Genomic DNA, 9,946 nt, shown 5'->3' with positions numbered 1-9,946 from the left:
CAACAGCAAAGTATATATCAAAGTCATTTCAAAGAAGACGTAATACTTTATTTCAGTAACAATGATTACTGTATTATATTAGTATTACATTATCAGTTAATTTTTATTTCATCGAGCTACCCTTATTTTAAAGTTGTAATATTATAGTGACTTATAAGCCCATTGGGTGGGTGACCACTCACTGTTGATGTTGTATCATTATTGAAATGTAATGTTTTAAACACAAACTGACATTTGTTAAAAAATCATGCTGTCAACACTGGAAACCCATGTATCTACATCCCAGATCTACCATCAAAATTTCCGATCTGTCGGTTGGACTGTTGGTACCCCTGGTACCCCTAGATTATTATATTGTATGGTATCAGAAAGGGTAGGTTTTTTGCTTAAAACTGGTATCACAACAGTTTGGGTTTCCATGTTCGTGAGGAGCCCCCCGTACTATTAGCCATGGAGTTACCCCGCCCCCGGGGTCGTGTGTCATGTCACGCTAATCAATAAATTTACTACTACTACTATTACTACACCAGCCTTCCCCCTTGTAATCTCCCAATATTATCTCGTCTCTCGCCAAATATGAACTTGTCTACAAAACGTCCATGCCCTCTATAAAAAGGATAGCTGCAGCCCATCAATGCATTTACAGAATATACTGTACCTCTCTCCTGCAACATTTGGTTTAGTTTCTCGACTAAAATAATAATTCCGTGACAAAGTGTATCCTAGGCAATGTACATTTACTTCTTACAGATGACCTTTCATGTAAGAGACAGACCTCAAACTACATGGCTACTTTACACGTCCTTTCTCTTCGCGGCGTGCTTGGTACAAATGTCATGGGGCTTCATGTCTTTTGATGGCGAAGCCGAAGATCTGCTGTATGACGACGGCGATGACATTGAGTATCGTGACCTTGACACGTTATATCATGGTAATGTCAGCAGAGGCAATCCGGAAAGGTTCGCCTTTCTGATAGAAGATGGAATGAACATGGTAGGAGCCTTTTTTTCCATATATTGTTTTGTCTGCATGTTACTTGCGATTACTACAGTCACTGTAGTCAAATTAAAGACTACAATTACTTGAGAGGGTGGCTGAAAAAGTATAAGGTCAGCTATTTTTCGCAGCCCTCCCCCAAAATAAGCGTGAGCCGAAATTTTCAGAGCCCCCCCGGAGGGGCAGCAACATATGGATGCCCCAATATAAGAAGCATAAGCTCCCCTAAGCTCCTTCTGCCATGTGTGTCTATCTATCTATCTATTGTCAAGATCTATCTATCTATCTATCTATCTATCTATCTATCTATCTATCTATCTATCTAGCTAGCTAGCTAGCTAGCTAGCTAGCTATCTATGACACACTATGTATGTATGTATGTATGTATGTATGTATGTATGTATGTATGTATGTACGTACGTACGTACGTACGTACGTACGTATGTATGTATGTATGTATGTATGTATGTATGTATGTATGTATGTATGTATGTATGTATGTATGTATGTATGTATGTATGTATGTATGTATGTATGTATGTATATGATACCATGGGATTTGCCCCCTTAGGACATAGTGGGATGACCTGTGTACATTTGATGATGGACAGTCCCAAAATAACCTTTTCTGTTATTGTGAGTACGAAATCAAAATAACTCGCAAGTTTTGATTTTTTATCTATGGAATTTCAAACCTTTGATTATGGGATTTTTTGTACGAAAGCTCTTTTATCATAATTTATTATTTTTTGCTGTTTGAATGATCAAATAGGTTCAATCAAGGTAGGCGTGCCTGTATTTTACCCAAGCGTTGGTAGTGTTTTTGCGGCAAGGAATTTTTAGGGCACCTGTTAAGGTTCCAAGACAAGAAATTGACCATTTTAAACCAACAATTCTGTAGTGTTTAAGAAGCTCAGAAGCCCGTAAATTGTATATTTTCGGAAAGCCTAGATAAAGGGGGACAGTTTGGTTACCATAGTGTCACCATTGTTTACATAACTATCACGTGACAGGTAATTTGCATAACCGTATGACGGCTTTCGCAAAATATTGAATATATGACTTAAATGTACTTATTTCGTAATTTTTACATTGAGAGCAATGTAGATTTCGCTAAAATGTGGTGAATTTTGGCGAAAAGCGTTCCGCGTGTCAGTAGCCATTTTTGACAGGCGCCTGTCAACTCTGCAAAACTTTACAACACAAGGAATACGTGGAATTTATCACACAAGATATATTATTACTACATACACATCTAAGGGAACGAGCACAATTAACGGCAGGGGGGCTGGAAGAGAAAATATGTAGTGCATATATTTTTTACAGGCCCCCTAACACCAGCAAAACTTTTAGTGGCCCCTCCTCCCCAAAATAGAAAATTACATAGGTACAAAGTTGTACACATATATATAATCCTTTCAAAGGGATATAGTCGTCGGAACTGCGCTCAAAGGTTGTATGGGACCCATATGACCCATGGCAACAATGTATCCAAGGCACAATGGTGATTGATGACACTTAAAACATGTCTGTCATAATCTACATCGTATAATGTAAATGTTGCAGCTATGATGATGAGGTGCATCTTGATATCATGCACGAAGTACATTGTTTGTAAACAAGAAACTTGCACAGGCGCAGTTCCGACGACTATATCCCTTTAACTTTTAATATATACTTTAGTGAAAACAACATTCTTGCATTCTTGAAATAAATAGTAAACAAACAAATAAATATATAAATAATAAACAAACAAAATAACATATGTTCAAGCTTTACTACTTGTAACACCTACAGCTACTTTTCAGTATTGTGTTGTGCTATTTTAATCTCAAAGAATTTTGAAATTACCAAATACCTTATAAACATCTACAAGTTCATTCATTGCTGTTATAACCAGTTTCAATATTAACCAGTGTCAACCTAGCCTCTGTATCATTACCAACCATTATTATTGTTGACAAATGGCGTCAGTTTTCAATAAAAATATTGCTCAATTTACACATAACAACTGCATTGTGAGGTTTAAGACTTGGTATTTTATCATGCTACAAGGAGTTTAACAAGGAACTCCAGCTTCACAAGGAACAAAAATGCTGAAAAATATTCTCTGTCTGTCATGGTGGAAAAAATTTTGGTGGCCCACCCCTTATCTTCCCTGGCATTTTCATGGCCCACCCCAAGAACACTCATTTTTTCCGTAACCCCCCCCCCCCCCACCACATTTTCTCTTCCGGCCCCCTGCCGTTAATTGTGCTCGGTCCCTAAAAGAACGGGCGAGTTGGTAACCGGCAAGTTGGTTTCGGGCGAGTTAGTATCGGGCGAGCTGGAATCGATCGAGTTGGTTCTGTGCGTGTTGGAAAAGGTGCGAGTTGACTGTCATCCAATTTTTATAACAATAAGAATTTTCATGTATGGTGATGGCCGGTGTCCAGTGAAGTCAGTGTGGGTGGAAGTCTCCACAAAATCCAAACCATTGGCGGAATCGTGAGATGAAAGTGCATTCAGAAAGGACACGAGGGAAGACGGATGTTGTCTAATATCATTTAAGCTAGTCTCCGTGAGATATCGGCGTGACGAGGTATTTTATCGAGATTCTTGAATGACATCCCTCTGTATCTCAACGAAGCGCACGTGTTTGCAAAATCAACCACACATTGAGGACACCAGTTGCCGAGATCCAAGGAGTAGGGGTGCTCGCACAGGTCTCTCGACACTGATGCTTCACGTAACGAAAGTTTATAAATTAAGATTCGATCGATGAAAGTCGCAAGAAATCGGACTCGATCGAATAAAACTACGGCCATTTGAAATTCTCCGAACTATAAAGCTGGGTAACAGGACGAGCCGCACAGCTCTACGCAGACGTCTAACCCGTCGATAAATCATATTGCGAGCAGATCGATCACAGAACTGACCTATGCTTTGTTGTCGGGCTTTGCTTCACGTTTGAAGGAAATGTGACCAGCGAATTTATCACTTGATCGTACGCAGCGTGTCATGATGCCATTGTCTATGAGCTATCGTAGAAACATACACTTCAGATTTGCTTCCCTGGAAACGCGTAACTGAGACGGATGGTACTTTCTTAATCGATGAAGAATATTTATTGACACTGATATTTGTATTATCGATGCTTGGAACTCATTCCATTCGTTTTTGGAGCTACTCGATATGACTACTGTTTGTTGGACAACGCCCTCATCGTTGAAAGTCGATATTGTTTCTCATGTTTGTTTGCAAGCCGACTATATTGTTCATGAAGTCCATATGTGGACACGCCCTCTACGTTTGGTTTTAATTTTAAACAACCCCTGAAATGACTTAGCAGGCTACGGCCGTTCTCCTTACAAACGTACACCGTGTGGGGAATGCAAAAGCATCGCGGGTTATCTGATATAACTGAATGGCCCTTAAGCCGTACGGCTAAGTGTGTTATTAAATCGGCTATATGGTTCGTCGAGGAACTACAAGCATGAACATTGTACTGTTGGTTCTTTGATCTGATTCATTTGACCTGTAAAACACAACGAGTGTTAAGAGCTGACAGTATTGTTATTGTGTACGTGATACCTGTTTCAACGTAGAAGGCTTTTGATAGCTTTTGCACTTCGACACTTTTATGGATCAATTGTTACATTAGCTGCCTATTATAATTGGATATTGAATTACTTGAATTGAGAGCAGAAGCGAGCTCGTTTTAATGAGTGAAAGTAAGATTCATCGACAAGATTGTAGGTTGAGATCTGTACTCTGAACATGTTATTCTCATGGCATTACTGTACATGACATTTTATTCATTGATTTCACTTTGAGCGTCAGTGTCATTTTTCCAGTACCTGTACTTGTCATGGTATACTCCAGCACACAACGCAAATGCATTTACCCCGAACTCCATCCACGACCAAACTCACACGTATGACTTTTTATTGCTTGTATGTATGTATGTATGTATGTATGTATGTATGTATGTATGTATGTATGTATGTATGTATGTATGTATGTATGTATGTATGTATGTATGTATGTATGTATGTATGTATGTATGTATGTATGTATGTATGTATGTATGTATGTATGTATGTATCTATCTATGTATGTATGTATGTATGTATGTATGTATGTATGTATGTATGTATGTATGTATCTATGTATGTATGTATGTATGTATGTATGTATGTATGTGTGTGTGTGTATGTATGTGTGTATGTATGTATGTATGTATGTATGTATGTATGTATGTATGTATGTATGTGTGTATGTATGTATGTGTGTTTGTTTGTATGTTTGTGTGTGTGTGTACGTTCGTATGTATACTAGTATAAGTATGTATAAACACACTTGTCACACACGCACACAACGCGGGAGCTTTTGATGGGGTATGAAATTTGACACCTGGTATAAGTAATTCTAAATATAAAAGCTCTTGACTACGGTAGAGTTACGAAAGTGCATTTAAGGAAAACAAAGTTCATTTCAAAAATTCAACCAAAAGATGTCATTTCATTGTGCGCGGGGGTCTCAGAAGCAAACTATGAACAATACCGTCATACAAAACTAGTTACATGTGTGCATTTTTGGATGTTTGGCAATTCATAAATATACACCCACCCGTAGCAGGGGGCCTAGAAGTGTACAAATGTAAAAAAAACTTTGATATTAGAATTTTCGACCGTAAATGTCTGGTAATATATATATATATATATATATATATATATATATATATATATATATATATATATATATATATATATATATATATAAACATAAACATAAACATATAAATGCATAAATAGTAACAATATATCTTGTGTTATAAATTCCACTTATCATTGTTCTGTAAAGTTTTGTAGAGTTGACATGCATACATGCACAACAAGTATGATTTACATGATAACCTTAGAAAACGTAAGGAATGTTTTCTGCCCCATTCATAATGATATGTGTATGATTTGCAAAGAGCTTGATATTTTAGGCTCCCTTTTGCGTGTCCCCATTTTACCTTCCACCTCCTGCCGTTAATTGTTCTCGTTTCAAAGTGACCGAAACTTGACCACTGTTTAATCTGTTTATATCAGTATTGGACCCTTCTTTGTAGCTACATACTTAAAAGTGTCAAATGCTGATTATCTGCAAATAAATAATAAGGTGAAAGACTTAAACGTTTTCTCAAACTTCCTCAAGGAATATTTAAACCAACTCTTTCAAAATCAAAAAAACAAAATCAGGGGTCATCGTGCAAATTTTAGTACGAGAGAAGCAAATTACCCAATATTTTCCGATCTTTGAAATTTGTTAAGTCTTCGTAGGAAAATAAATTTTTCTATTTTCGAAAAAATAGGAAAAATTTTCTTACACCAAGAGCTTTAACATGAAGCCCCCCAAGTTGTAGATCAGAAGAAAATTGACAAAGTGTGGGAGTCCGAATAGCTGTCCCAGAGATGCATTCTATCTTAATTTACGATCATATTTCACCTTCCTTACAATCTTTCTACGTTCATTTAGTCTTGTCTACTCTATAACTTGACATGATCTAAAAAGGAGTGCTGTTCTGATCAGCACAGAAAATTTCACATGTGATTTTCTATAGCCTGATAAGTTCGGTAAATGTTGCCTCCAATGGTTTCTCTGTAGTCTGCCGCGATCCGTATACATGTTAGCAGCAACCATGCGCAGAAAACGGAACCAATTCTATTTGTTGTCAAGCAACCTGAAGGTGTCATGTCTTGGCAGATACCCCTGAAAGTAATAAACAAGAACGAGTGAGTGATTTTTACTTTGTATTGCTTTGCAAATGCATAGTTCTTTAAAGAGGACAATGATTTTCTTTCATGTAAATGAGTATGTTATTGTTGACGCCCGACAATGGTTGATGGATATTATCAGGATTGTTCTTTTTGCAATCAAGTTTGATGATTAGGAAGGGGCTCCATGCTGGGGCTCTCGAAAATCAAAATCATGCTCGAAGCACTGATGACGTTTATCTGTTAACGGAACAACTGTTGCCACTGTCGGTTGTTTTTCTGTCCTCCCCTAGACGTGACTTCAAGTACGAGTCTGTCGCAAGGACACTTTGTCCGTTTCAATTTGGTGATGAAGAAATCTCAGAAGTGGTTATTGATGTATCTTGCTCTTCAACTGATGACACATATTACAGCCTTAAAGCAACTGTGGTCCACGAATTTGATTTAGAGTAAGTCAATTGCTTCCTTCTTTAGCAGAACATACTTACTCGCTATACAGTTCCTGTAAGACATAATAGCAAATCGAAGACTTCTAAATGAGTATAATTTTTGTATTTCATAACATGTAATATTTAGATACACAGACTTTGAGTAACACATCGGTGACAGAACGACAGAACGGCACAGTGTCGTCCATTTCTTGGTTTGCAAAACATAGACGATTCGTATCTTGCATGAAATCCGTTTATATTTAGACTCGCCCCCGTTGCTCAGCTTTTCCCGGCAGCAGCAGTTACTGGCTGGTCAATGCTTTCAGCCACGATCAGCGCAACAGCCTACAGTTAGCGAGAAAGTTTTCCAAAGTTTATACCTTCAGTTTATTCTGTTTTGATATTTATGTGACCACAAACTTGGAACAAGTCTATGTTTCGGTGCATATGTGTTGGATGGGTAGCGCTTTACTGATATCGCCCACTTGGAACAAGTCTATGTTTCGGTGCATATGTGTTCGATAGTTAGCGCTTTACTGATATCGCCCACTGGAACAAGTCTATGTTTCGGTGCATATGTGTCGGATGGTTAGCGCTTTACTGATATCGCCCACTTGGAACAAGTCCATGTTTCGGTGCATATGTGTTGGATGGTTAGCGCTTTACTGATATCGCCCACTTGGAACAAGTCTATGTTTCGGTGCATATGTGTTGGATGGTTAGCGCTTTACTGATATCGCCCACTTGGAACAAGTCCATGTTTCGGTGCATATGTGTTGGATGGTTAGCGCTTTACTGATATCGCCCACTTGGAACAAGTCTATGTTTCGGTGCATATGTGTTGGATGGGTAGCGCTTTACTGATATCGCCATGGAAACGTTATTTTTTCAAGCCAATGTGATAAAAGAACCCTCCAGTAAAGAATCAAAGTTGCATATTCTCCTTGCTCAGCAACAATATCGGTTTTTAATAGTTGTAAAGAAGGATTAAATCTTCATTATTGAATTATTATGGATATTTTATTGACGGCGACAAAACAGTTTGGTGAAAAGGTTTACATTGCCGTGAGACTGAAATATCAGCTCTCCTTCCACTTTCAGAATGTCGTCCCCCCAGTCCGTGACGATATCACCATCCCAGCCTCAGGTAAGATGCAGTATTTTTCTTGTCATGTAAGATTTCGTGGTGCTAGAAACTCACTTGAGAAAGCAGTATTGGCTGCTGCCGGATGCCAGGAATAAGTGTGTCAAGCAGCTGAAATTTAGATTCAAAACTTTGACTATGTCGCTTAATTAATCATATTGAAAAGACGGAAAATGTTTAAAGTTACTTATTTCGATGCGAACAGCTGCAACGTTACGCAAAGACATCGATGTAAAACAATAGCTCCTAGACTACTTACGACTTTTCAACCTATAATAAGGTGAAAATGTCCACTTTTCCGTAACATTAATTTTTTTAAATTATATTTTATGAGTACTACTACTTTAGGTTTCCTAATGGCGTTGATTCAGTCCAAGTCCGAGGACGTTCAGAGAATAAAATTTGCTCGGTCATTGGAGTTCAAGAAGTAGGGGTAAGATGATCATCTTCTTCTTTGTCGTCGTCTTCTTTTTGCAATAATAATCATGATGATGATGATGATGATGATGATGATGATGACGATGATAATATTTAATAATAATAATAATATAAGTATTATATAGAAATAATAACGCGAATAATAATAGGTTCAATTTCCGTGAAAATTTCACCATATGGGTATTTTGGGTCGAAAAGACCAAATATGATATCGATTTCAGTGCCCCATGTTTCCATGGTAACCATTTGAGGGGTTGTAAATTTCAGTTTTGCTAATATCCCATGAAAAGTTACTTTGATTGATATGAAAATTACCTAGTGGGGGAGTTCGGGTCAGAGAACACAAAACAAGACTTATCTTAATGTTTCGAGTTGCCATGGTAACTATTTTGGGATTGAAAATGTTACTTTTTCCCTAATTCCTATTAAAGAACTATTGATTGATGTAATAAATTGATAATAAGGGTTTTCTTGTTAGCACACAAAAAAAATCACACTCATTTTAATGTGAGATGTTTCCATGGTAACCATTTAGGAGTAAAAATTACCAGTTTTTCAAAGATTCCAACTTAAATCCAGTAATAACAGAATATGTTGTATCAAAGGGATATTTTGGGTTAGAAAGACCAAATATTCAGTGTAAAATCCAGTAATCAACAGAAATATTATACCAAAGGGTTATTTTGGGTTAGAAAGACAAAACATGATATCCATTTTTACTGCCCTGTGTTTACATAGTAACCTATTTGCATTTTAAAATTTCAAAGTTTTTCCAAATTCCATTAAAAGTAATCCCAGTTACTATGCAAATGCTCTCCTAAGTGTATTTATCACAGCATGAACTCCATGTTCATTTTTGTTTCATGTTGCCATGGTAACCATTAAGTAACCACAGTTTTTTATTTAAAACCATGCGTATTTTAGATCAGGGTATCTTTTTTCGTTAACCAGACAAGAAAAGGCTACTTCACGAGATTCTGCCCATGAAGTGAATTTTCTAGTCTTTTGATGTGTATACTTGCACACCTTTAATACCCAAGGAAACAGGTATAATGGACGACAGTGGGACTCAAAAGTTCTGTGACCTATTAACAACCCGTTTCACTCTCAGAGTTGTATGCAAATTTTAAAAGTCGCCATGACAACCTGACAACAACATGGCCTTTTCAGCACTGAGACATACTGTAGCAGGG

At 37.4% G+C, this 9,946-nt stretch overlaps 1 protein-coding gene across 1 annotated transcript in view; it reads left to right on the top strand.

The window, feature by feature from the left end:
• The first annotated feature begins 7,040 nt into the window (after positions 1 to 7,040).
• The window catches only part of LOC139127080 (SID1 transmembrane family member 1-like), a 12,927-nt gene continuing 10,021 nt past the window's right edge, over positions 7,041 to 9,946 (top strand). The window contains exons 1-3 of the mRNA XM_070693001.1: positions 7,041 to 7,189; positions 8,273 to 8,318; positions 8,650 to 8,748. Of these exons, the coding sequence (XP_070549102.1) occupies positions 8,274 to 8,318; positions 8,650 to 8,748 (144 nt within the window). The 5' untranslated portion in view covers positions 7,041 to 7,189; position 8,273. The remainder of the gene's footprint in view (positions 7,190 to 8,272; positions 8,319 to 8,649; positions 8,749 to 9,946) is intronic.

This window comes from Ptychodera flava, unplaced genomic scaffold (assembly GCF_041260155.1).
Source record: "Ptychodera flava strain L36383 unplaced genomic scaffold, AS_Pfla_20210202 Scaffold_28__1_contigs__length_4768798_pilon, whole genome shotgun sequence".
NCBI classification, from domain to species: domain Eukaryota; kingdom Metazoa; phylum Hemichordata; class Enteropneusta; family Ptychoderidae; genus Ptychodera; species Ptychodera flava.
Note: the sequence above shows the minus strand (reverse complement) of the source record. Positions and strands in the feature narration are given on the sequence as shown.